Source organism: Paroedura picta, chromosome 2 (genome assembly GCF_049243985.1).
Source record: "Paroedura picta isolate Pp20150507F chromosome 2, Ppicta_v3.0, whole genome shotgun sequence".
Lineage (NCBI taxonomy): Eukaryota > Metazoa > Chordata > Lepidosauria > Squamata > Gekkonidae > Paroedura > Paroedura picta.
The window spans coordinates 153,352,271-153,380,019 of NC_135370.1; the positions used below are offsets into that span (position 1 = coordinate 153,352,271).

The 27,749-nt window shown below is 42.4% G+C and overlaps 1 protein-coding gene across 6 annotated transcripts in view; it reads right to left on the minus strand.

Moving 5' to 3' along the window:
- The window catches only part of CEP128 (centrosomal protein 128), a 237,187-nt gene that overhangs the window by 137,502 nt on the left and 71,936 nt on the right, over nucleotides 1-27,749 (minus strand). For all 6 annotated transcript variants that reach the window (XM_077323396.1, XM_077323398.1, XM_077323395.1 and 3 more), the window contains exons 13-18: nucleotides 27,189-27,539; nucleotides 22,626-23,276; nucleotides 14,457-14,621; nucleotides 8,039-8,215; nucleotides 6,593-6,652; nucleotides 1,017-1,209 (exon numbers count right to left, since the gene is read on the minus strand). In XM_077323396.1, the coding sequence (XP_077179511.1) occupies nucleotides 1,017-1,209; nucleotides 6,593-6,652; nucleotides 8,039-8,215; nucleotides 14,457-14,621; nucleotides 22,626-23,276; nucleotides 27,189-27,539 (1,597 nt within the window). The remainder of the gene's footprint in view (nucleotides 1-1,016; nucleotides 1,210-6,592; nucleotides 6,653-8,038; nucleotides 8,216-14,456; nucleotides 14,622-22,625; nucleotides 23,277-27,188; nucleotides 27,540-27,749) is intronic.

Consider the following 27,749-nt stretch of genomic DNA (forward strand, 5'->3'; position numbering starts at 1 on the left):
TACCAAAATATGTCTGTTAACAAAGTCTATTCAATTTTGTTGCTAGTAGAAGCTTGCTAAGAGAAAACACAAGAGCAGCCCTACAAGATCAGGCCAAAAGGTTCTGCTTTCCCACAGTAGCCAATCAGATACCGCTAGGCAGCACACAAACAGAATATGAAGTCCACAACATTCTAATGCTCCCCCCACCCCATAATGTTCCGCCCCACACTGCCTTTGAACACGAAGGCTTCATTCAGCCATCACAGTTAATGGTTGCAATATACCAATTGACTCATGTGCCACTAACTTGTCTAATGCCTGTTTTAAAGCTACCTAAACTAGTCTCTTTGCCTATGTCTTGTGGCAAGAAACTCCATGTTAATTTAGTTATTTTGAAGATTATTCTCTTTTGTTTATCCTAAATCACCAAAAATTGCCTAATGTTGGCACCAAATACTAGTATTATGCAAGGGGTTTCCCATTTCTCTATCTAAATTTATAAGCCGCTTCCACGTCCCTCCAATTTTACTTTTTGTCTGAACTCAACTATTTCTTAAGATGCTCTGACCCTTGAATTGCTTTTTTGTGCATTTTCAGAATTCTATGATATCCTTTTAGAGACGGAGTGTCCAAAATTGCATGCAGTTTCCCAAATGCAGCAAATCAACTCAAAACTACTTAAGGCTCATTCTGCAAAAGTTGGATAATGCATTTTCAACGTGTTTTTGCATCTGGATTTATGAGAAACAGGAAAATCTACTTTTAAAGTACATTAAAAGTGCATTAGCCAATGTATGCAAAATGGGACAATGTGTAAGCTCTACCAGAGGTTGAAATGTACATCCTAAGAAACTCAAGGCTGATGCTGAAAATGGCATCCCTATGTCAAATTCCATTCTTCTCTGTAACATGTATTTCCTCTTAAATAAATAAATATCCTATGTATATCCCACCCTGGGGTCCTTACTGCCTTAAAATAAATCAGATCATATTAGGGAGATCAATAGTAACCAAAATGGATTAGGCTAGCTTACCCCTTTTTGCTTGATGAGCTTCATCCAGGAATTGTTCTTGCTTTTCCAGTTGACCTATAAGAGCTTGGCGCTCCGACTCTTTACTCAATGTCAGGTGCTTCAGCTGCTCTCGGCTCTGCTGCAGATGACGCCGCAGCTTCCTCTCCTTGGCCTCTTTCTCCTTTGCTTCCTCACATAACCACTGGAGTTTTGTCTAGAAGAATACATTGGCACAGTGTTTGTCTTGACTAGGAGGAAGGGGTTACAGTGGGTTTTCCCCCATTTTCACAGTTCCACAGATCTAAACTGCCAGATCTAAACTGAGATGCAGGAGAAGAAACTTTTGTCACCTTCTGTTCCAGGTTGGGAAAAAGAAACCAAAATGAAAAATGAGCAAGACTGGTCTGATAGCAACATGGAAATGACTATTATTTGTCAAATAGAGTTTGAAACCTGTTTTGGTGAAAGCGGATTGAGATCCCTCAATTGAGCAAACCAGAACTACTTACAGAATGCCTCCGTGGATCCTACCCTGCATACAAGGAAAATCCTACGTCCAGTGATATATGGCCACTCTCCTGTACCACATCAACACCATCAAAACATAGTTTGCATTGTCAGCTTTGACAGGAAGCTATTTAAAGTTACTTGCATTTTACCTTTCCAAAGGCAGAATATAAAAAGAGAAGAAAAGCAGTTTGAAAAGTGCTATGAAAATAACAGAGGGGTCCATAAGGAAGTTGATACCACCACAAAAGGAAAAACAAGCAGCAGCAGCTGAATGCCTTTGGAAATAAAGAGATTTTACATTGCCTGTGAAAAGCAGAAAGAGAAAAACTCAAAGCGTCACCAGGGAGACCATTCCAGAGTCTTGGGTCAATGGCAGGAACAGCCCTACTACCTGGCAGACAATCTTCTCACTTGACATAGCTATGGTACTTGAAACAGAGCTTGAATGCAGTGAGGGTTCTCTCATAGGGAGAAGCACTCTCTAAGGGAGAAGCACACAGAAACTGGTTTCAAAAGTGCCTTTCAGTTCCACAATGGAGTACTAAATAAGTCCCCCTCGGAGAGGAACGGCACACACACATATGATATCATCTAATATGTAAAGGATCTCTGCAAGGCACCCCATCCCACCCCTCAGTCAACAATGTATTGTATCTCTTTACTGGGTTTAGCTTTGAAGGGGCAGGACTAGACCCTGTCCCTTCAAAGCCCTCCGCAAGCAAATGTTTCCTACTAAGATACACATGGGAGAACTAGCAAAGATGTTCGGAAATAGTTATCTTCCAGCAAGCAACAGATTCTTTCCTCTAGTGCGGTATATTCTTCCACAGAACTGCACACAGAGAACACATGGTTCAAAGAAACACATGTTATGACTTCCAAGGCATGCAACTGGCACACGGAGCTGATGATCGAAATAATAATTCTTCATTTTCCAACCACACCCAAGGTCAAACTTTTAGCAACAAAGATTTCAAAAAGGTGAAAGATAGCACTGGACGTGGGCACAATCTCTGCATCGTCATCAGTGACCTTTCTTTTGTGGTGAAATGCAAATATGACATAAGTAATAGGATAAAGGTTGGACTGAACCCATTGAAAACGACCAGTCGATGTATGCAGCAGCTCAAGAGCAAGTCGGTTCTATAATCCTCACTGAATATGCAAAATTTAACCTCCAAAACTCAGTGTTTTCGCATGGTCAATAAATCTCTTTAAGAAAATGGTTTTTTACTGAAAGAAAACAGCTCATGTTACTGGTTGAAAAGCCTGTTGAGTCTAAAATGTTAAGAACAGCTAATCAGCTAAAGAACCAGCACGACAAAGACAGGTCAACGCTTATGAGTTATAGCTTTGCAATGTAGTAGAGACTGCCAAACAGCAAGGGATGGGGGGGGGGGGGGGGGAGAGAAGTATCTTCCATCCAAGGAAGTTATCAGTAGCTGTTCAGGGGAAAGTGTTTACTTTTCTTTGGGATAAAGTTAACATATGGTCCTAATCTTTGCAAAAAAAAAAAAAGAGAGAGAGAGAGAGAGAGAAAAGTACACCAGACTACAATAAAAAAGTTTCCATAACTGTTTCAATGTGTTAAAGCGATTTCAGCTGTTCAAACAATATTTCCCCGTAATTCCCCTAAAGATATAAGGCCTCTGTTCTGTATGCCCTTACTCAAGCATAAGTTCCATACATTTCAAGACAGGATGTCTTTAGCAAGATACTTAAAATTTGCAAATAGGATACTGGTTTTCCCTTATAAACTGCTGGAAAAGACACTGTAATAAACTAGGGGGGGAAAGCCCATAGTACTTAATAATACAACAGGCGCCAACCCCCCCCCCCCCCCCAGTGTTGCTGAGGCCAGGAGAGGACATGGTGGGACTTTTCAGGGCGGGGAGGAGCACTGGCAGGGATTCTTCCTCCCTCCCCCCCCCCTAAAACCAGACAGCTATGCTGAGGCCTGCAATAGGAGCTGCTTGGGGCAGCAGAAGCGTTGGTGTGGATTGGCTCAATTCCTCCCCTCCCCCCCATGCCCAGCAGCTCTGCTGCAACCTGGTGAGGCCAGGGCTAGGGCTGCTCAGGGTGGGGGCAAGCTCTGGCAGGGGCTCCCTTCCTCCTTCCCTCCCACTGGGCCCGCAGTCCCAGGACCTCTACCCTCCCTCACAGCTCCCGCTGACTGCCTAGCTTACCAAGGGCTGACACTTCTTCCACATGGAAGAAGTTGGAGGGCATGTGGCCATGGGTGGGACATCCTACCTGACTGGCCATTCGTGGGAACGACGGGCAATCAAGGACAGGGCAACCTACCTGATTGGCAGTTAGGTAATGAGTCCCAGCTCCTCCTACCACCCCCTTCCTGTTTTATTTATATGTTCAGTTTTTAACAATAATTTTTTTTTAAGGTCCTGCAAGCATTAGAATTCAAAGAATCATAAGAATTCTCCTCTTCACTTTAGGAGGCTATGACCTTGTGTTCCTGCATGGAGGTCTGCTGTCCTAAGGGGGAAAAGGCAGAAAAAAAATTCCAGTATGTATGCCCAAGCCCTTTCTTGGGAACTGGGCGAAGGGCTGGCAATTAAATAAAACAAATTTTAAACATTTTTTTAAGGCCAGAGATAAACAGGGTAGTGTCTTCCTCTGTCCTTACTTTTAAATTTGTTTATATTTGTTCTCCTCCCCCCCTGCCCAAGTCTCCTAGACTCTAGGTCAGCTTCAGACTCCAGCCACCGGGCTTAAGGATCAGCCTTATTAGTCAGAAGAGCCACGTGGGACTGTATGACTTTGAAAGGCAGTTAGGGGAAGATATACTTGAATATCATCCCCAAAGCATAAGCCCACAGAATGCTAGCAAGTCAGACAGAAAGGGTTCTACCCCCCCCCCCATTACAATGATGAGGAAAGGAATACATTTCTTCATCTGAAAACAATCCCCATACTGAAATGCATATGGATACAGCCCAACATGCAAGACTTCTGACTGCTCTTACTGCATGCTTTTTTATTTACCACAGAGTATGCAATATACAATTAATTGTTTGGAGGCAATATCTACTGCATGCAGAACAGAAAAGGCACAGACACAGATGGTACCAATCACAAGTTCCACTGAAATTACCATAGACTCATAATGTCTTCAGTCTGTCTGTGGGCCTAAATATAACCAATAAACGCCAGAACTTCTTTGCTGTGCCATTGTACTTTCCCTTAATCTTTTTGACACGGATGTTTTTCTGAGAGAGAACACACTTAACAATACCAATGCCATGTTCCCAATACTACTCATATGCATATACAAGTAATTTCCGCTCTTTCACATATCCCCCCCCCCCCCACCTTCAGGGTTGTAGCTCTGCATGCTGCACTGGAAGAGGCTCCTACGGACACTCAGTATTTGGGAGAAGCTGTTTGGTTATGCAGGATTTTTCAAAACCTCATGTGGCCCTCTTAATTGAAGCCCAAAGGCTGACCCAAGGGTTTTCACAAACAGAGCAAATCTACAGCTCTTTTGTTACAACCTTCCACAGCAACCTTGTTCATCTATGAAATGTTACTGTTAAAGGTTGGGAGAGCCTCCATTGTGCCTTACTGCATACATGGCTAAAGCAAGGAGAAAATCCCCCAGACACATACACAGCGTTGTGAGACTTGGATTCTACCTGTGTAAGCTTGAAAGAAAAGAGTTTTAGTCCATTCCTTCTTATTACTATAGTTCCCCATTCTCTAATGCTTGATATATTGTTCAATCTAGAGGGTTCCCTGTTCACGTATTGGGGAGGGGAGGTAAAAATACCTTCTGCGAATTTGGTCCACTCACAAAAGCCATAGATCGAACCCAATGGCTCTGGGCTCGGCAAACCTAGGAAACCCAGAGAGTGCGTACAACGGTATTTCCCAGCAAATCATTAAGGCTGTTTGTTTTTCCGGGGCACAAATGTGAAATAGTATTTCTAAAGTGCTTTTCATTCCAAGACCTTCCTCCTAACAACTAAAAAGATTCATTTGGCAGATTTATGAATCAATTACTATCTGCACTCTGAGGTCCTCTTGATAGTTAGCATCTAAAATTTACGAATCAGCAATCTAAATAGTGAGTTTGTTTCCATGATAGCCCTTGTCCTCCAAACTCTTATCTTCACTATTTACAGGGATATTCACTCTTGGTCTGTGTGCATTACAAACAAGCCCATCAATAACGTCACAAGATACTGAGATGAAACAAATGCAATTTCATTCCAGTCAACTGGTCAACTTTCCTCTCTTCAAGGTGACCCTAAATATACAACGAAGGAAAATCTGGTCTTGTGAAGTGTAAAAGGCTTTTGGATCATGAGAACCTAGTTCTGTTAAAAGCTTTTGAGATAAAGTTGCTTATAAAAGATACCCAAGTTAAAAAAAAAATTGCTACAAAGTGCCAGTCATCTCATTGATCTATTAAGCAGAGATACAGAAATAAGAGTCTATATCAGATTCTTTGTATATCATACGAGGTCTTCCAAAGATATATGAATTCAAGTACAACGAAACTTCAAAAAACTTCAGCAAAAATGGAGGACTTTCTGAAAACCCTCCTAAGTTATTTGACTTGGGAGCAAAATAATGCTGTCTGGTTAGGAAACTAAAAGTAGATTTGTGGGTTTATGCAGTTCTCTCTCCTGTCCCCTCATACAAGGATTCCTCCTTGTGTGGTTTAGCATTCATCTGTTCCCAAAGCACAGATTGCAAACTTGTTTAGGGAAACTGCCAAGACGAAATTACCACTGCACTATGGTTAGCTTTGCAAATGAAAGGTGCGGGGAGCCTACTGAGAGATGTAGAAGCAAAAAGGAAGGAGACTGGGTATGATTAATTGTTCTCCATAGCTAGGAGATCAGGTGATATTATATCAGCAGTGCCATCCTAAGCAGAGTTACACCTTTCTGAGTCTATTGGCTTCAAATGCCGTAAATAAAACACAGAGTGATTTTTGACCATCTACTTTAAAAGAGATTACATGCAAGAGATGTGCTTTAATCTCTCCTTAACTAAGAATCTTATAAGACTATTATCGTAAAAATTGTTTAAAAATATCCTCAGCTATTAAACATATTTACCTTTGTTTCTGCTAACCACCGATGAGGATCATTCCGTACCCCTGGCATAAGTGATATTGTCTGAAATAAAATGAAAAATAAGCACACAGAACGCACATATTATACACAAAAGATGGTGGGGATATTTTTCTTTACAGGAAAATCAAAGAGTAGTTTAAAAAGCCCAATAAGTGCCTATTTTTAACTTAAGTAGCTGTACACATCAGATTTAAAATGGAACCGAATATTTTCCAGTGGACGCTTTTGACATTAAAAATGCTTTTAGGGAGACTGAAATGTTTCCTGAAAACTTTTTTTTTTCGTAATTACCCACATACCCATTTGACTGATGCCTTGGCACCATTTTTTAGTTTATTTTTTATCCAACAGTAATTGGACTTCCTATATGATGATGTCAGTCAGGGGAAACAAAGTTTGTTTAGAGTAAGGGCAATGCCTATTCAGGAAGCATTGCCCTTCCTCGGAAATAGCTTCGTTTCCTCTGAATGAAGTTGCCTCATAGCCAAATGCAACTGGCTAGATTATGCTTTCTCCATTGCTCTGTGGAAAAAAATCTGAAAGGATGGGGGAGTTGCAACTAACAGTAAAGACAGAAAAAGACTGACAATGGTGTATTGCCACTATCTTACAAATATCCCATACAGGGAAATATGAATATGTCTCAGAGAGCAATGGCAACTTCATTCCATAAATATGCTACATGGTGCAATATTATATGCTAAGCACTGTCTATATTTTCACATACACACTCTTTTACAGAAGTAAAGCAGGACAAGTGGGTTCTCCCGCTAGCTTCAAAATTTCTAGAAATGTTACATCTTTATCCAAGACAAAAAGTATGCATGATTTGTTTTAAGAGGTTACGGCAATAGCCCATCATTTTTCAATACAAACACAACCCAGAAAGAAAAATAATAAGGTAGCTAATATAGAGCAATAAACTATGTTCCTCTGATGGTAGGTAGAAGGGAGAGGAGAGATGATCCCCGGATCTCAATTATTATTTATCATCCATAAAACAAACTCTCTGAACCTGGAAACCTAGTTTCTAAAAGAAAATACTAGCCTAACCTTCTCCTTCATATGCTAGCTTTGTACAATTTCTTTGTACAATTGTAAGATCCATTCCCCCCCCCCCCATGGGGAAGCAATCCAGTTTCCCAGTTTAGGTAACATGGTCTAGGAACAGTTTTACCATCTTATGTTGTCTGATGGGCCCAAGAAGGCACTTTTTAACCTCTTGGCAAAGTAAGTAGCAATGAATTAACCACACAAAAGAGCAATATGAGAAACGCCTTTTTTAAAAGGTCAAATGTTGTGTGCTAAGCTAAAGTGTCTGCATTAACAGCATTTTTACCCCGAAGCCATGTTCAAAATTCCACAACACATGCCCATGAGTAAATTAACGAGAACAGAATCTGAAGCAGACTGAGAAGTTCTACTTACATTGAATTTTTCCAGTGAATCCCTAGAGAAAACTTCACAAGCAGCATCAATTTCATTTCCAATCATGGAGAGGATGGATTCCTGTTCATTTTGAAGACAACACAGTTGGTTGTGAAGGAGTAATCTTTCTTCCTCCATTCTTCTTAGACTCTCTTCTTCACTATTTATTCTTTCACCCTGAAGTAAGGGGACACACACAAAAAGTCCCAAACATCTATTTAATGTTAAACAAACTGATTATTTTTAAACACCGCAGAAAGAATATTGCCATACACAAATCTATCCCTTTTAGGAAAAACAAAACACACACAAGTAAGGCTGCTTCCACACAGATATTTGCTGTCCTGCCTCCAAAACACTATGGGATTGTAGGAGCTTCCACACACCATTACAGTAATCGGGGTTGTCCCTCTATTCATCAAGCAGTCTTCCATGCAGGTGCACATGGGACTCCATGATTGCAGACCAGACACATGGAAGAGCTTCCAGACTTTTCTGTAAAAATAACTTTGGAGTGCTCCCCGTCCCTTCAGTTTCTCTGGATTCCTTTCCCTGCCCAAAAGGTCATTGGACAGAGGTGGGGCAAGCACTCCTCCTCAAGTTCCATTTGCCACCATGAGGCGGCCCCTGCACATTTGGCAGCCCATGGTAGAGAAAGGAGGGAGGGACATGTACTGCACAGAAGACCACTTGATTAACAGAGGTTACAGATGTTTCATCTTCGTGGCTTCTGTGCATGAGAGAATAACGGGCTCACTGCTCTAGGAGGAGGGTGTGGGCTGATAAATGGAAAATTGCTTGTACCACTTTCCTCACTGTAGCTTCACTTCTAGAGTCCAAATCCGTGGAATAGGGTCTGACAAACCTAGGGGTGCCTTGTGGTCCTCCAGGAAACAGCTAGCATGAAAGGCTGCTAAAGCTGCCTGAGCCCATGTCAAGTGAGCTTTCAGGGGTACAGGGCAAGAAACTTTAGCTTCTTTTATTGTAGAGATTGTCCAGTGAGTGACTGTGCTGACGCAGCTCTCTTCTTATTTGGTCTTCTGAATAAGTTTCTCTCTTTCCTGAAATCCTGGGTTCATTTTTAAATAAAAGAAGAGTCACAGAATCACAGAATCATAGAGTTGGAAGGGGCCATACTAGCCATCTAGTCCAACCCCCTGCTCAACACAAGATCAGCCCAAAGCATCCAAGAAAAGTGTGTATCCAACCTTTGCTTGAAGACTGCCAGTGAGGGGGAGTTCACCACCTCCTTTGGCCGCCTATTCCACTGCTGAACTACTCTGACTGAAAAGTTTTTTCCTGATATCTAGCCTATATCGTTGTACTTGAAGTTTAAACCCATTACTGCGTGTCCTCTCCTCTGCAGCCGACATAAACAGCATCCTGCCCTCCTCCAAGTGCCAACCTTTCAAATATTTAAAGAGGGCTATCATGTCCCCTCTCAACCTCCTTTTCTCCAGGCTGAACATTCCCAAGTCCCTCAACCTATCTTCATAGGGCTTGGTCCTATTTTGGCCACATTTGCAATGAGTCCAGATGAAACTTTTGTCCAGGAGCCTATGGTGGCTTTCAGAGCCCTGAAGCTCTCTTTTAATTCTAGAAACTGCCAGTTCAGAACTTGTATGTTTCTATAAATGGTTCTGAAGTAAACATGTCTGAAATTAGTGATGTTTGTATCCTTGTTCAAAAAAGCTCACATTTGATTTATATCTGCTCAGCTAACAGTTGGAACAAAAGGTATGGTTTCTTAAAACAAGTCTACTGGAACTTTAAAGGCTAAATATTTATTTCAATATGAGCTTCCATGAACCATAGATCACTGCTTTAGGTATGTGAAGGGAAAATCCTACATAATGTATACAGGTGGGGGAAAGACAGCTGTTAGAATCCCACACCTTACATTGTGTAGAGCCATTTTATCATAATCTCTTCAGCTCCAGGGCCACCTTCTTCTCCCTATCCACATGCAAAGTCCTTGTAAGTCCCAAAGGGACTTGATATTCTTGTCACAATTTCATGCTGTCAGACTGAAGCTCAGGAATGCACACATGGTCTAAAAAGGGGCCGTGAGGTTAGAAACAGGTAATCACTTTTGTGACTCTTTTAAATCACACACATGTGGAACTGTGTGAATGAAATTTTAAAATGGGAAGCTAACCTTACACACAGATGTTGCGAAGGACAGCTTAAAATCACATTAACTGTTCCAAAACCCTGTGAATATCAACAGTTTGGCAGTACTCGCCATCAGTATTTTGTACAAAAAATGAGGAAACAGGTCTCTCTTTTCAGATACAGTGAAAATTCACAAAGGGCTAGCAGTATTCAAATGGGAATGTTCATTCTCCAGATTTTGGATATTCATTATGATTAGTGACTTAAAAGTACACAAACAAATAACCCAACCATATGATAACTTGTGGTTTATTAAGCAAATATTTTTTGCCCAGGAAGCTTACACAGACTCTGTATACCACAGAGAGCCAGCATGGTGTAGTGGTTATGAGTGTGGACTTCTACTCTGGCAAGCACCCACATGCAGCCAGCTGGGTGACTTTGGGCTTGTCACAGCACTGATAGTGCTGTTCTGACCAAGCAGTAATATTAGGGTGTCTGACAGGATGTCTGTTGTGGGGAGAGGAAGGTGATTGTAACCCGCTCTGAGACTCCTAATGGTAGAGAAAAGCGGCATGTAAGAACTAACTCTTCTTCTTCTTCTTGTACACTGTATGAAAGTGCATTGCTGATGGACAGGAGATGCATGATATACAGGGGCACCTAAGGAAGCTGATAAGTAATACATCAGGGCAGAAAAAAAGGAATACTTTTTCAGTCAGGAAGTAATTAAATTAAGGAAATCACTGCTGGGGGATGTAAAAAGAGCCATGACCATCCATGGCTTTAAAGAGGCGCAAGATACAGGGGAAATAGATCCATTGATGGCTTCTGGCCATGACAACTAACAGGAGACTTCACATTCAGAGGAAGTAAACATTGGAATGCCAGTGCTAAGTGGCGGCATATTTGGTTTCTATGCCCAGTTTGATGGCCTTCCAAGGTAACTGTCCAGCTACCAGTTAAGATGTACAATATCCATGTACAACCACCTAAAGCTAGTGATAATATAAGAGGGACAGATGGATATCATTCAACCCGTCAGAACCCTTACAGATATGCTGCCTCAGAACTCCAGACATAGAAACAGAAGCCTCCAGTGTTGCAGCTGTGGAGCACTGCTGGGGGGGGGGGGGAGTAAAGACAAAGCATTAAACATGGCTAAGTGGGGGAGGGGGCTCAAGAGGCAAGGAGACCAACAAGATATAAGAATACTCCTACACAATTATAAATTACTGGCTAGTAAAATTCATCAACATTTGCAAATCCTTGCACAATTATGACCACCCAGGCTTCAACTGTAGACCATGATTCCAAGATATGGTCAGAAAAAGTAGAAGATGGAGCAACCTTGTAGAAGTGAAAGCAGGTACTTATGTGCTCACAATGTGGTTTAGAGACCTCCTAGGAATTTTAAGAAAGTGGGGGACAAGAACGTAGCATTGATGGAACAGAAAAGTGCAAATGGAAGCCTTTATTTGGGCTTTTCATCCCACTCATGGAATCGCTGTATGTGGATCATAGAGTGCAACTCTAAGTACCATAACATCCACTGACTTTAATGTACACAGAAGGACGAAACTTTGCTTAGGTTGCATTGTTATTAATCAAAGAGCACTTTTAAAAAGCCAGAATATAGTCCCCTGGTTACAAATGAACTTTCCTTTGACATTTTCTCATCTCTTAGATTCCATTTTTTTTTGACACCATGAAAGAGTCAGTCCTGAACAGCTGCTTTAATGCAATCCAAAGAACACAACAGCGAGGATCCAAACCATCCTCTTCTACCCAGAGAAATATTGTGAGTTGGAGAAAGTGGGATCTCTGCTCTCATGTTGTTGCTTTAATTATATGCATGCAGGAACAGGAGTCATCAAGAAGGCCTGTCATCAGACCAAAGGGATCCACACACAGTTTGGCCACGGCAGTCTTTGGAAATGACTAGTGTGTATCAGCAGGATTTCGTTTCAAATCAAACTTTGAAAAAGCATTAAAGTTGCATAACAGGCTGGAGAGCACAGAAACTATCAGCTATTTTCTTCAGGATGCTATCTTTGACACCTTCAAATTACTGGATGAATCTATATTTTATGAAAATAAGGCAGAGTGTTTTTGCTCAATGCTTGGATTGGAACACCGCATCATTAATCTGTCACGTCTCAGTAATAAACTTGGAACCTGTCAAATCCCACCACCACCCACGGAACACTTCATAAGAAAGCTCCGAAACACTAATACACTGGGGTGTGAAATAAAGACATTTGGTGTTGCGTTGCAGGGAAAGCACACATTTTGCAGAGTGCAGCACTTGGAAGACACAGAATTTAAAAAAACACACACATTTGGAAGGCAGCAATTTGGGAAAAGACAAGTGAAGACCATAGGAATAGAAACATGAACAATGCTTTCAAAGCTCAAAAGTAGTAAGAAAAAAGCCACTAAAAAAAAAAGCTATCTTGATATATACTGAAATATCAGAGGAAAGCAAAGCAGAAGGATTTTTATTGTGGGTACATAGATTAAGGTGTTCTGATCATTCCAGTGTTGCCCACAATTTATTATTTATTTATAGTTCAATCCAGACCACCCCTCCCTAATGGTAGGCTTGAGGCAGTTCTCAACAGTTATACATATAAAACTGCAAAACAATAAAAACATAATAAAATTCCATAGCCACCCCTGTTTGGCTGATGATTTTCTGTTATTATGGTGGCAAAATATCCTCAATGGAGGGGAAGTCTTATATAGGGGAAGAAACATGGAGAGGAGAGGCAGGAGGCCCACAGTATTTCTGGACTGGGCTGACTTCAACCATAGGCCTGGTGACAGAATTCTGTTTCACACTTAGGTACATTTTGCTGTTCTATTACAGACATAGATCTGAAGGTTTTTGTGTTTGTGTTTTTGACAGGTTTTGGCTCACTTCAAGCCTACCCAGGAAAGCCTTGATTTCTCCTCAGGAATAGCCATTTTAAAACATGTGCATACAACTATTGTGGGAGCCTACTGGCTAGCATGTAATAAGATCAATAGAAATAAAGAATATTCTTCTCAAATAGTTTTGACATTCTTTAAGTTTATAAAATGCTCTTCACTTTAAGGCACATTTTCTTACTCTTTGAAGAATCTCATCTAGAAGAAGAATGGGATGGAAGGTGAATTTCCTCCAGGCCTGGCTGGATTCTGGAGATTTTTGGTGGACAGTTAGTTGTGAGTTCCTGCACTGTGCAGGGGATTGGACTAGATGACCCTGGAGGTCCCTTCCAACTCTATGATTCTATGAAGAGTTGGTTTTTATAACCCCTATTTCACTGCCCTAAGGAGTCTCAAAATGGCTTACAGTTACCTTCCCTTCTTTTCCCCTCAACAGATACCCTGTGAGGTATGTGGGGCTGAGAGAGCTCTGACAAGACTGCTCAGTTAAAACAGCACTAGCAGCCCAAGTTCAGCCAGTTGGCTACATGTGGGGGAGCAGAGAATCAAGTCCAGCTCTCCAGATTAGAGGCCACTGGTCTTAACCACTACAGCAAGCTGGATCTCTACTAGAGCTATCTTTTTTCCTCCCTCCAAACAAGAAAATATTTTCCCCATAACAGTGAAGCACACACCCCAACAGGGTTCTCATTTTGCCACCATTATGTTTGCTAGATTATCTAGCTATCAAAACTAGAATGGGGATAGAGGAACTGTTGCAGTAAAGGAAATATCATTCAGAAAGTATTGTTTCCTGTGGAGCCACATTGTAAGATCAAAAGAGAGGTTTTGCTGGATCAAGTGTCTGGTCCAGCACCTTCACTTATTATTTCAATTTCAATTTATTTCACATGTTCTCCAGCACGTTTTTCCTCAAAATATGAGATAGATTAGAACTTGGATAAGAGTCTTTTCAGGTGGGCCTCTGTAAAATTAGTTACTATTTGACTCATTACGCATGGCGGCTGCCACGCCGGGTGTCTGATGTGCGGGGGGATGCATAATCAGGGATTTTCCCCGATGCCCTGCCACCGCCAGTGCGGGCATTCCGGCCCGTGCATAATGTGTCTTTGAGAGCTAACATTGTACACCATATACCGGCAATACATTTTAGTTAAACTTGTTTTTAAAGTGTAGCTGGTGTGGACCTTAGTGTATATTCTTGAGAATGCTAGAGATTAGAGACCTCCACAGGGGAATGTAGAAAGCTCTCAGCACTTTGAAAGACTGGCCAGTGCCCAGGAAGGCCTTGGAGATCAATGAAAAAATCTTTAATTAGGGTGCGTGTGGTTGCTAAAGTGTTACTACTCTTGAGATATTTCTATTTTACCTTGTCATCCAGTTCCTGTTTCATCAGTTGATATTTTCGCATAAGTTTTGCATTGTCTTCTTCCTTTTGGCTTAGTTCCTCTGCCAATTTATCACATTCTATTTTCATTTTTTCCACCTGCCGACGCTGTGCCTTTACCAAATTTCTTTCTTCTGCAAGTTCTGTCTGATGGAAACAAGTCGAAGAAGTCCGTTTAAATTCTGATCACCTTCATATGTTTATTGTCATGTTATAACACAATTTTATCACTTAATGGAAAGCTTGTGATCGGATTACACCATAACTACTTAACTAGGTAGGTTTACTATAAGGTGATTTATAATTGTTTACCCAAAATATGACAGTTGTACCCATTCATAAAATAAAAATTATGACTAGATATATAAGGGTAAGGAAAATGCCAGAAAAATATGAAAAAAAAATACTACCACTGCCATCATGCTTCCACCCCTTTGAAGATGTTTTTCACATTTCCCCCTGAAAACCTGGAGAAACACTGAGGGAAAAAAATCCAGTCAGCTTCCCTACTGGAATTAATGAAAGACTTTTTAAGATAATGTTTTACTGACTCAAAATGTGTAGTGTAAATATTTTAAGAAAGACTATCCACGGCAAAAAATAATTTGTGGATGTACTGTAGATATGTACAGTAAAGACATATTTACTGTTTAAATGAGACTAATTTTATACGCAACTAATATGCTTTAGGGCGTATAAGGGTTCAATATTGAAGGGTTCAATATTTTCAGTTTATAAAGTTTACCTCAGTCTTAACATGGCATTAGTCCTATCATTCCTATGTAGCAAATTCTTTCAAAATAATACTCTTATTTTCTATTTTCTAATTTTTTCCTACCTATATTTTGTCCTTTTAGATGACCAAAAGACCAAAAATATATATTCTAGAGCAGGCTCTCTCAATTTTCTTTTGCCGTTGAGAACCCCCTGCAACATTCTTGAGGCTTTGAGAAACCTCAGAAGTGGTGCAAGTGGAAAATATGGTTGGGAAGCCTAGCTGGGTACACAAAACTGACTAGACATTCACCTGGAGCCCCTCCCTTTCCCACCCCCTTCAGGACCATCACTGGCCGTTTTAGGAGGGGGGTCAACATGACCATATATGGTCATATCACCTGATCAATGTTTAACAAATTATTATAAACATATATATATATATATAAATTGATTAACTGCTACCTATTTGGGAAACCCTTCCAGAGTTATCAAGAAACCTAAGGGTTTCATGAAACCCTGGTTCAGAGAGAGAGAGAGAGAGAGAGAGAGAGAGATCAGCAGTATTGGGTATTTTCCATTTTTCTTATGCAGAACTAAGGTATATAAACTGGAGATAAACTTCCTAGGTTACAACTGTACATGACAGACTGAGCAGGGCCCATTTCACACACACTGAATAAGGCACTTTCAATGCACTTTAGAAGCAGAGTTTCCTGTTTCGCACAGGAAATCTGCCAAAGTACATTCAAAGTGCATTATCCAGTGTGTGCAGATAGGGCGCTGAAGGGACAGGAAGGACAGACTAGGAAAGAGAGAAATTAAAGCTGTACATTCTATGTAAGTAGCTTAGTTTTAAATTTGTCTCTCATCCAAACTTTATGGCATATTGGACCAAGAGATCTCTAAGGAATCGTTCTTCTGTAAGTGAGGTTTAAAATAGGTACAGTCAAGATAAACCAAGCCTCTTATTTTAGTAACCACTCCTCATCAAAGAGAGAGTATGTAATATCTTCACCTCATTTAATTTATTTATTAGAATTAGATAAAAAGATTAGAAGATAGATTTTAGACCACCCTCCCAGCAAGCTGGCTCAAGGCAGTGTACAAAATTATATAAAATACAAAATTAAAACAGATAAAAATAAGTTTTTAAATTCATTTAAATAAATAACAGCTGGTTAAAACAGCAGTGATACTTCTATTATAATTGTTGGAATTCTCCCAACATTCAGGCTGGTCTGGGAGTGAATCAATACATACATAGATGGACAGATGGGTGAGTGGGGCCACAAATAGGTCTCACAAGAACCTTTTGAGTTGTTACAGAGGAAGCAAGGACCAAAATCACCTAAATAAGATCCATGGCTAATTGTAGGTTTGTGTCCTACTCTCACAGGTCCTAATCCAACATATGAGCCACAGTACAATACTGGCTGAAGGGTTTCAAAAGTAAACTTCAGCAAGAATCTACTTAGTTGAAATTCACATGTGGTTTTGATGATATTTAGGTTTAGATACAGTAGTAACCAGAGGTGTTTAGCTTGCTATAAAAGTGATTGTCAGTCTTTCCAGGTTTATGTTACTATTCAAACTCCTCATACAGTTCATAAACATTGGGACTTTTAGACTAGACTTGGTCCTAGGTTCCTCCAGAAAAATACAGTTGCAGGGTGTTTGCAGATAATTGTTTCATGTTTTTGGTGGGCAAAAGCTTAAAAAGTAGTTATAAAGAAAACACATTGCAAGTCCCTATGGCTGGCTTTGCAAGCAGAACTTCATGCCCATACATCAGCAAATGGAGAGAGCTGAGAGCTTAATGGAGGCCGCCTTTCTATTTACTAGCAGAAGAGCTTTTCTCCCTGAAGAAAGAGGAATTGGGAAGTAGCAATTCATCTGAATCTGTACCATAAATAAAATGAAAATGGGGTGGTGGGAAGAGTTGAGATTCATCACCTAACTGCCAATCAAGAAGGCTGTCCTGCCCTTGATTGGCTGACCATATAATGGATGGCCAATCAGGTAGGATGTCCCACACCTGGCTGCATCCCGCTATAACTTTTTTCACATGGAAGAAGTGCCAGCCTGTGGTAAGCCAGGCAGCCAGTGGGAGCTGGGACTGTGGCCCCGGGGAGTGGGGAGGGAGGTAGCCCCTGGGCTGCCCAGATTGGGGGAAGGGAGGCCATCCCAGCCAGCACTCCTGATGCACAGAGCAGCCAAAGCTGTGGCTTTGCCAGGCCTCAGTAGGGCTGCCCAGGTGGGATTGAAGAGGGAGGGTGCTCATCCCCGCCAGCACTCCCACCGCTTTGAGCAACTCCGGACACAACCTTGCCAGGGCTGCCCAGGTTAGGGGGCAAGGAGGGAGCCTTCTCCCACAGCCCCAAGCATCCCTGCCCACCTTCCCCAAATGTTTCCTGATAGGCCACATCTGAAGAAATTGCATAGCTGTCCTCAGATGTTGAAATTTTAAATATTGTGTAGTATTATCATTTTTATTAATATTTAGGTTTGTGGATGACTGTTGTTCACCCTCCTGAACCACAAGGAAGGGCAATATATAAAATTAATAACAATGATAGCCATATAGCAAAATGTCATACTGTATAGAAATCAGCAATTAGTGAGGAAAGAAATGGGGTTTCTGTGTGATGAAATTGGAAAATAATTGGGATAAATCTTTAATTTTGGTGCCATACCATTTGAATTCTTTTGCAAAAATTGCTTTTTTCCTGTTCCAATAAAGATTTAATATATACATAATGCCATACATTAATGATGCAATATAACCATTGATGATGCAATATAACCGTTGGTTTAATGAATACAGGAATAAGTAATTAAAATGGTAAAGCATTAGTTTTCCATCAATAATGGATGAATGATTTACATCATTCCTGTTTTTATTTTTAGAAAACAGCATTGTCATCTTACTGGTACTGCAGAAATATATTGCATTGCATGCACATTTTCAATTCAAACCACTGCTGTGCACAGCTGTGAAAATCCCTTTGCTTCTTGCAATATTTTAACAGTCCAAAACATTCAGTTCCAACTACTAGCAACATTGTCTTCCAAAGTCTAAGAGAAATTCTGTTTGATTCTGATGTCATGTCACCTGTGAATTACCCTGCTGAAACAAATCAAAGGTTCTTGAATTCAAGTAAGCTGTCTCCAGCAGGAGCTGATGGGGAAGTGATGCCCTGTGTTTGTCTCAGTCATGTAGTGGTGATTAGGGCTATGCTGCTTGTGGTTCTATAGACTCCATTTTTAACTATCATGGCTGAAAGCCACAGACAGGGTCCCTCCTTGAGGACTAAACAATTTTTAGAAAAGGTCTAAGCTAGTGTTTCAGCCTGGCAGCTCAACATTACAGCATAGAAAGCATGACTATATGTTCTTAATTACTGTAGCGTGTAGTCTTTGGTTTATCCAGTTAATAGGAAGCAGTAACTGTCCACCTCATTGTATGTGGCTCTTCTGAGTGACACTGTTTAGGATTGTGTGAGCTGGCTGCCTCAGCAGGGCTGCCCAGGTATGGTGGAGTGGGAATTCATCTCTACCAGCACTCAACCCTGCCCCAACCCTGGTAGAGAAAGCCTGAGTTAAGGGGTTCAAATCAAGATTCTATCACCTACAATGCCCTTGCTGGCACTGGACCATGTATGCACAAAACGACCTCTCCGGTTACGTTCTGCTGTGATGGTTTTGTTCATCACACCTTGCAAACAGACAAAATCAGCAACTTCTCACTCATGTATTTTCTGGGTGGTTCTGAGACTGAGGCTATGATAAAGGTCCCCAGACTCCTATTGTTTTGCAATATATGAGAAACAAAATTGTTTAGGAGAGTATTCTTGTAGAGGGAATAGAGCTATGGCACAATGGATAAGTCTGAGAAGTGACGTCTAAGAGGAATAGCAAAGCCAGTGTGGCGTAGTGGTTAAGACTAGCCCAAGGTGGCTGCATGTGAAGGAGTGGGGAATCAAACCCGGAGAACTGGATTTGATTCCCCACTCCTTCATATGTATCCAGCTGAGTGACCTTGGGCTAGTCACAGTTCTCTTAGAGCTGTTCTCACAGAGCAGTTCTCTTAGAGCTCTCTCGGCCCCACATACCTCACAGGATGTCTGTTGTGGGGAGAGGAAGGGGAAGTTGTTTGTAAGCTACTTTTGGATTACTTTGGGTAGTGAAAGCCATTTAAAAAACAGCTCTTCTTATGTCCATTTAATGGGAAAAGCAGATGGAACCAAATGGTTTCCCTCATAGCACAAAAAGGTTGCTATTGAAAGTCATTCACCTTTGAATGAAGAAATCTATCACTGACTCTCTGACAGCCATTGTCCTACCACACAACATGTACTTCCATTGTAGACTCAGGATTGTCAGTGCTCAATGACTGAACAAAGCAGGAGTGAGGGTTTGTTTTTACCCTTTTTAGCAAAATTCCCATTGTCACATCCTTGGAAAGATAATTGTGAAGTGTTGGAAACTTGCCCAGAAATAAACCTTGCAAAGCTGGGAACAAATAGGTCACTGGGTTGCAACACTGCTATGGGAATGTTAATTCTAAGCTCAGAAATGTGCCCATCACAGAATCAAAGGAGATTAATTAATTGGTTTTGATAGAGACATGTGTGTTTCATGTAATCGGGCCTATATAAGACCGCCACATGCAAAGCAACACTGAATCCTTCAGATGCGAACGGCATGAGATTATCTGACCGTTCTGAAAACACTGGTGAGATCTGCAAAAATTGTATTTTATTTTTTAATCTTAAAATAGATAGAAGAGATGATATGCATGTCATTCTGTTTCTGAATTCTACTACATATGCATGGTTTTTATGTCATTTGTATCATTGTGATGGTTTCATTTATTTATTTAATTATATTTAATACCATGGACAGCCAAAGTTACCAACAAGATAGTTTTAGAGAGGAGCAAACCAACTATGTCATTAGAAGGGAAGATATTACGGCTAAAGCTTACTTACTTTGGACACATCATGAGATCAAAGAAAAGTCATTAATGCTCAGCATGGTCAGCAGCAAAAGAAAACAGGGTTGCCAAAGTATATGCTGGCTCAACATGATCAAAGTAATGGGTTTAAACTACAAGTACAATGATATAGGCCAGATATCAGGGGGGGAAATTTCACAGTCAGAGTAGTTCAGCAGTGGAATAGGCTGCCTAGGGAGGTGGTGAGCTCCCCCTCACTGGCAGTCTTCAAGCAAAGGTTGGATACACACTTTTCTTGGATGCTTTAGGATGCTTAGGGCTGATCCTGCGTTGAGCAGGGGGTTGGACTAGATGGCCTGTATGGCCCCTTCCAACTCTATGATTCTATGAAAGCCGATACAGGGATAACCATGAATGAACTAAAAGAAGCAGTCAGAGACAGGGGTGCATGACGAAGACTTCCCTATAGAACCGCCGAGGGTCGGACACGACTGAACAGATGACATCATCATTTATATACTGCCCTCCCTTGCAAGCTCAGGGCAGTTTCCATTGGAATTTTCAGTCCTAGACCTATCTCAGTCAGGTTTCCAGCCTGTCCATGGGGTAGAGACAGCACTAGTCACCCTGACGGACAACCTCCATCACCAGCTGGACTAAGGCAGGTCAGCGCTGCTGGTACTACTAGATCTCTCAGCAGTGTTCAACACAGTCGACCGTAAGCTTTTAGCTCACCGCCTTGCTGATGACAGAATACAGGGGACAGCCTTTCAGTGGCTGATCTCATTCCTCTGGGGTCACAGACAGAGGGTAGCAATAGTTGAGGGATCATCAAGCCACTGACAACTCACTTGCAGAGTCCCACAAGGAGCAGTCCTCTCTCCAGTTTTATTCAATATCTATGACTGGGCAGGAAGGGACCATGTAAGGAAGCGCGTTTGCCCACTCTGGATAGTGTACTGCTATCAATAGCTCACTCCACCAGGAACCTGGGTGTGATCCTGGATGCTTCCCTCTCAATGAAAGCTCAGGTCACAAGAGTAGCATGGCTGGCATTCCACCACTAAGCCAAACTACTAGCACCCTACTTGGCCCCAGAACACCTACTCACAGTGATCCATGCAACAGTCACCTCTAGACTGGACTTCTGCAACTTGCTCTATGCAGGCCTTATCCTTGTTTCGGAAACTACAACTGGTCCAAAATGCAGCAGCCAGGGTCCTCACAGCAACACCATGGAGGTCCCTCATCCGGCCAATCCTCCAACAACTACAGTGGCTATCAGTTTAATTCCGGATCAGTCTAAAGGTACTGGGAATCATCTTTCAGGCCATACGTGGTCAGAACACAGTATACCTGAAGCACCGCCCTTCTGCCTGTGCCCCTCAAAGAGCTTTGCGCTCTGCCACCTCCAACTGGCTAGTGATCCCTGGCCCAAAAGAAGCCCGCCTGACCTCAATCAGGGCCAGAACCTTCTCTGTCCTAGCCCCCACCTGGTGGAATGAGCTCCCAGGGATCAGGGTCCTAACGGAACTAAAACAGTTCCACAGGGCCTTGCAAAAGGGAGTTCTTCTGCCAGGCATTTGGTTAAAGTCAACCAGAACCAGTAACACCGCTGGGCCCCTGAACCTCCCTCCCAGGAATCCATGGACTGAACTGAACCATGGACCTGTTTTATTGTTGTTCTCTGGATTTTATGCCCTGCTACCTGAAGGCGTCTCAAAGCAGCTTACAATCGCCTTCGCTTCCTCTTCCCACAACAGACACCCTGTGAGGTGGGTGAGTCTAAGAGAGCTGACAGGACTGCTCTGTGAGAACAGCTCTAACAGGACTGTGGAAAGCCCAAGGACATCCAGCCTGCTGCATGGGGAGGAGTGGGAAATCAAACTCAGCTCTGCACATTAGGAACTGCCGCCCTTAAACAGTACACCAAGCTGGGCTGTGTATGCCATGATACTTTGGGTGAAAACAGTGGTACTATGGCAAACAGAAGCCAGCTCCCATTTTAAAAAGTTTCCAACATTTTAAGAAGATATGCTTGAAATAATATAGGCAGAGACATGTGACAATTCATAAGATGGCTAAATAAGATTTCCAGAGAGCAAAGATAGTGGGGTTTTCCGTGCATCACAAACTGATATCCCACCGCCTCAACCAGAATGGCACTTGGGGCAGCTTACATGAAAGAAACCCAGTTCAGATACAGAAATCCCCATAAACAGCAAAATCAAAACCAATAAAATTGTACACAACGCTAAATTTTATCACAAAAAAAAAGGAAAGGGACATAATGAAGGCATAAATGACCAGGAACAAAAATAGTGAACCAGAAATATCATCCAGCATTCTTTGCCATGGATTGTTTCTGTTTCTGTGTTCAAGGCCAATTTTAAACTGACACATTAAGAGCACTGGAATAAAAAGTTATGTTATCTTATAAGGAGCAAGCAAACTTAAATTGACCATCCTGCAGATACCTTTAGTTTTCCAATGTGACCCGCTGTTTCCTCTTTTTCTTGACTGAAGTGCTTCATCATCTCTTGGACCTGTTGTTCATGTCTGGTTTTTGCCCACTGCAGCTCTGACTGTAGTTCTACCAGCTCCTGCTGGTGGACATCTCTCTCCAACTTCAGCTGCTTGCCGGTTGCAGCCATCTCTTCCTGATTAGACTCCTTCTGTTTTTGGAGCTCCGTTAGGTTCTTACGCATCTCCTTCTTGGCTTTTTCCTCTTCCGCTAGTTGGTTGGTGAGCTCGGCCCGAATGGTACTAAGATTTTTGATAACAGCCTGCATCTCTAGAAGTCTTCCCTGGTCTTTTTCATGGATCATGTTGAAAGATGCAAGTTCCTCTTCTAAATGCTGTTTATCACTGTTCATCTGGCTCTGTGTTTGGCTCTGTTTTTGCAGTTCACTGTCTAGTTTATCTACAATTTCTCGAACATCTCTGATCTCTTGCTCCAGAGCCATTTGTAGAGATCTGGCTTCACTCAGCTTCTTGTCTTTACAATGCAGTTCCTCTTCTTGCCTGGCCCGCTTTTCAAGTGTGTCACTCAGCTCCTTTTGAAGATTTTCTATTTGGTGCAAGGCTGAAAGAAGCTGACCCTTCAAGTCATCTTTTTCTCTAAGGACCTACAATTCAAAAGGAGTTTTTGAGAGAGAATCAGAAGGTCATCTGAACTCCTATTATAGGGGGAAAACGATTCAGCACTTTTAAAAAGAGGACCTATACGTCATCCTTGTCTATCAGACTTTGTGGTAAGGTTAAGCAACTACATAATTTTGGTATTACCTGGTACAAAAATTTCACTGATGGGACATACCACTATCACTCAACTGAATGACTACAAAGGACCACCAACACAACATAGCAGAATCCAAGACAAATGCTAGTAATTAACAGACATACTATTTTATGGGAGATTATTAACCGAACAGTCATCACTCCTCCCTTTTGTCATGCAGACATATTCTTATATCGAATCACTCCGCTGGCCCATTGAACTGGTCAATATTGCCTACAGAAGTATTGCTGTATTCTCCAAGGCTGGGGAAGAACTTCTCCAACTCTTATCTGTGCTTTTTAAACTGGCCATGCCACGTGCCCTAGACCTTCTCTATGGTCCACTACTTAGCTTCAGACCCTTCCACAAACCCTTAGCTTATCTGTTAATGCTACCAATAAAGTAAAATAACTGCATGATTAATCACTTCTAAATTATAATTAAAGTCTCCTTAGCTGTCAAGATCAGGAATATATCACATTAGAGTTTTTCAAGGACCCAAACAAGCATTCACTGTCAAAATTGTGTTTCCTATATTTGGTTGATTATTTTTAAATTGCCATGAAACACTTAATTATTGCTTTTAAACCTTCAGTCTTTCAATGGCCATCTGCCATCGCTCTATTCCTCATCAGATTTCACCTCCAGGGTAGAAGCACTCGTCTGCTCTTTTCATGCTGTTCATTTTTGCTCCCTTACTTGTTACAGCACCAAAAAAATGTGTTTCCTCAGTGAAGTCTTCAGAGGGTCCCTCTACTTATGGACAGTATTCAGGACCATTTAACTGAAATGCTAATTGCTATTTCAAGGCTCATTTCTCAGATGATTGCCAAAAGTGAAATTTTTCACTGTACTGTACAGCAAAGAGTGGCAACACCCCATGATGGATAAAATGCAGAAATAACACCAAAAAATATCTTTAAAAAGATACAAAATGTGTAATGTCATTCCGTTAAAAACAAGTGTCTCATTAACTGCTATTTCGGTATTCAGGAAGGTCCCACATTTATTTTATTTAGAAAAATTGTATGCTAATTTCTCCAGGTTTACAGAATAAAAATACATTTTAACAAACATTAAAATACAGTAATTAAAATCCAACATTAAAAACCCGGCCCAGCATGTACACAAGATGCATACTGAAACCCTATTTGTTTGCTTAAAATATTTATATTCCACTTTCGATTTCTATAGTCAAGGAGGCTAATAACAACATTTGAAGATTCTGGCAGATTCTTGGTCTGAGGCAGTAAAAGAAAGACTCACACTTGGGGAATTAAAGCGGGCATTAAACTGTGATTTGTTTTTGATGAGTCCCGGGGAACAGAGGTGTGTGTGTGCCAGACACGCCACTATTGTGCAGCCGAAAGTCACAGGAGCAGAGGCGGCGGCCCAGGCCCAGCTGAGCCCCCTCCCTCCTGCCCTCCGGCTGGGCTCACTGGCGGCTCAGGCCAGGTGGGAGAGAGCGGCAGTGGCAATGTCCGGCTGCCGCAGGCTCAGCCAGCACAGGGACTACAAGTCCCGTGGTGCCCCGCCACCCTGCCCTTGCCAGCCGCCGGGCAGAGCAGGGCGTGCCTCGGCCACCTTCGCCTCGCCAGCTGCCAGTGCTGTGGCAGCGGCTCAGCATGCCCACCTCGCCTCCCATGCCCCGCCGGCCTCCCATGAGAGCAGAAGGATGCTGGCTGCCTCCCCCGCCGGCTGGGCCCAGCGCTGCAGAGGCAGCTCAGCAGGCTACCATGCCTCGCTGCTGTGGGAGCAGATGGATGCTGGCCGCCTCCCCTGCCAGCCGGACCCGGCACTGTGGCGGTGGCTCAGCAGGGCAACCTCACCTCCCAAGCCCCACCAGCCTAGCCGTCTGCCTGCCTCGGGAGCAGAAGAATGATGGCCGCCTCCCCCGCTGGCCGGACTCGGCAGGCCCGCCTTGTCTCCCATGCCCTGCCAGCCTGGCCGCCTGCCTGCTACAGGAGCAGAAGGATGCTGGCCGCCTCCCCCACCGGTCAGACCCGTGCCAAGAGCTGTTTCCCGCACTGCATGCCCTCGCGCAGGTGGGCTCCAGGATGTGGGTGGTAGGGTGGGCAGAGGGCTCATGCCGGAGCATCCCCTCCCTCCCTTTCTCTGTTGCTGGCCAGCCCAGGGGCCGTCCTCTTCTCTCCACACGTGGGCGCAGGCAGAGTTGGCCAGGCGGAATTTTCGGGGAATGCAGCGGGACGTGGGGCCAGTCCTGAAAATTCAGGATGGTCCTGCAAACACTGGGACGCCCGGTCACCATACTTTAACCTGACTCCAAAATCCCATCAGGTTTGCCTGGAGAAGGATTAGCATAATCTCTGCCCCATTGATAAAAAGGACATATTCCACATAGAGATCCACCAAATGATTTCCTTTATCCTGCACCTAATACTACTTATGGCTTTAAAGATTCAAGCCAGGCATTTGAAAGAAGAGTCCAGAAATAACCTGGCAGCCAATGAAGTTGATGTGCCATGCAGCTAGCCTCATTTCTTCTGGCAGCTGCGTTTCCAGACATGTCTAAAGCAACTCAATGTAGAGTATATAGCCTAATAGCCTGAATTACTGTGGCTATGTCAGCTTTTCTCCAAGAAAGGATTAAGCTGGTGAACCAGCCTTAACTGGTAAAATGAACCCAGCAATCACTGCAACTATTTCTATTTCAACTCTATCCCAACATGTCTGTGGTTCATCTAACTTTTTGTTCAAAGTAAATCAGTGCAGTAAAAATTGGACGTCCAATTTTTTTTCTCAGTATTTTTTGGGGGGTCTTTTGAACTCCCCAATGTTTCAGAATTCCTGGGGGGGGACTGATATCCCAATACTGGCAGAGTGCTTGGATCAGGGATTTTTTTTTTTGGAAATTCCTGGTTCATTTGGTTCCAAAATACCTTAACAGGAAAACACAGGAGGGGAAGAGTAGCATTAAAAATAGCTGGCAGGTGGCTCAGCTGGGGCAGTTTTGGGTGGTCCCTTTAAACCGGACTGCCCAAAAGAGCTGGCCAAGTAGCCAATCCTGCAGAGAGAACTCATTCAGCAGGTTGAGCTTAAGCTAGACTACTCAATAGAGCCTGCCAAGCAGTTGATCCTGAGGGGGGAAATTTCCCCATAGGCTCAGCTGGGGAGAGGCTAGTCCCAGGATCTGCCTAATGCAAGGAGGCTCTCCTCATCACATGCAGATCCAACCTGGGATGGGTTCTCTTGCAGTCTGGTTTAAAATGTACTGGGCTGTATCAGAAGCCAGTCCCAAGCTGAGCCAGCGAGAACAGTCTGCTCCCCTTGGCACAGCTAATCCTCTGGCTGTCCTCTTCAGTCTCTTCATACTTTAAAGGGACTGCAATAGAAGGCCAACAAACAGCTAAGAGGTGGGAGTGATCTGCTTCTGCCCCTCCACTGTTTTTAACTCTACCAGTAATTTCTGAATATATCTGGGATTTTCTCAGGATTGTTTTAGTCTTCCTGTGAAAAACTGGATATATTCAAGAATACCAAATACATCCCCCCAAAATACTGATAAAGTATTTTTGGAGTATATCTTCAGCTCATCTAAATCCAAATGCACATCTTTAATATAAAACTTGACATATCAGTATATTGAAAGTCACATCTTCTCCTCTCCACAAACCTTGCCACTATTAAGTAAAAAAAAAAAGACTATTTTATAAACAGAGGTTTAAGCACCTTGAAATTGACGGATAGAAGATAAAAAATTCCTGGGGAAAGGGGACAAGGTAATAAAGAAACTTCATACCAGATTGTTCTTCTCCATCAACTGGGTGTGAATCTCAGTCTGTTTTTCTATTTCGTGTTCCAGTTTTTTACATTTCAGTTTCCAGTGTTTGATAGACTCCTGCGCTTTGAGCTTTAATTCCTCCTTCTTCTTCTCATTCTCTAGCCTGAGCGCTTCCGATTGTTTAAATTCAGCCAGATACCTCTCTGCTTCCTTAACAGATTCTTCCAGTTGCTGAGCCAGCTCAGCAACCTGGTACTCAGCGGCTCTGCAATCATTTTCACAGGCCTTGTAGTTGCTCTGTATCTCCTTCAGCTGGCTCAGCATCTTTTGCTGCTGGGTCTCCCTCTTTTCCAAGTCGGATGTCAGAATCTGGAAACCATCACAAGATATTAGAAAACTATAGGGATATACAAAAACATACACTTTTAAACAGGAATTGAAAACTTCCAAATACATCAAGAATGATAGCTGTGACTTCACAACTCCTCATAGTTCAGATACAATTCCTTGGTCCAGCTGTTAAGAGTAATGCCACATGCACATCCTTTAAATCAGTGCTCCCCAATCCCCGGTCTGGGA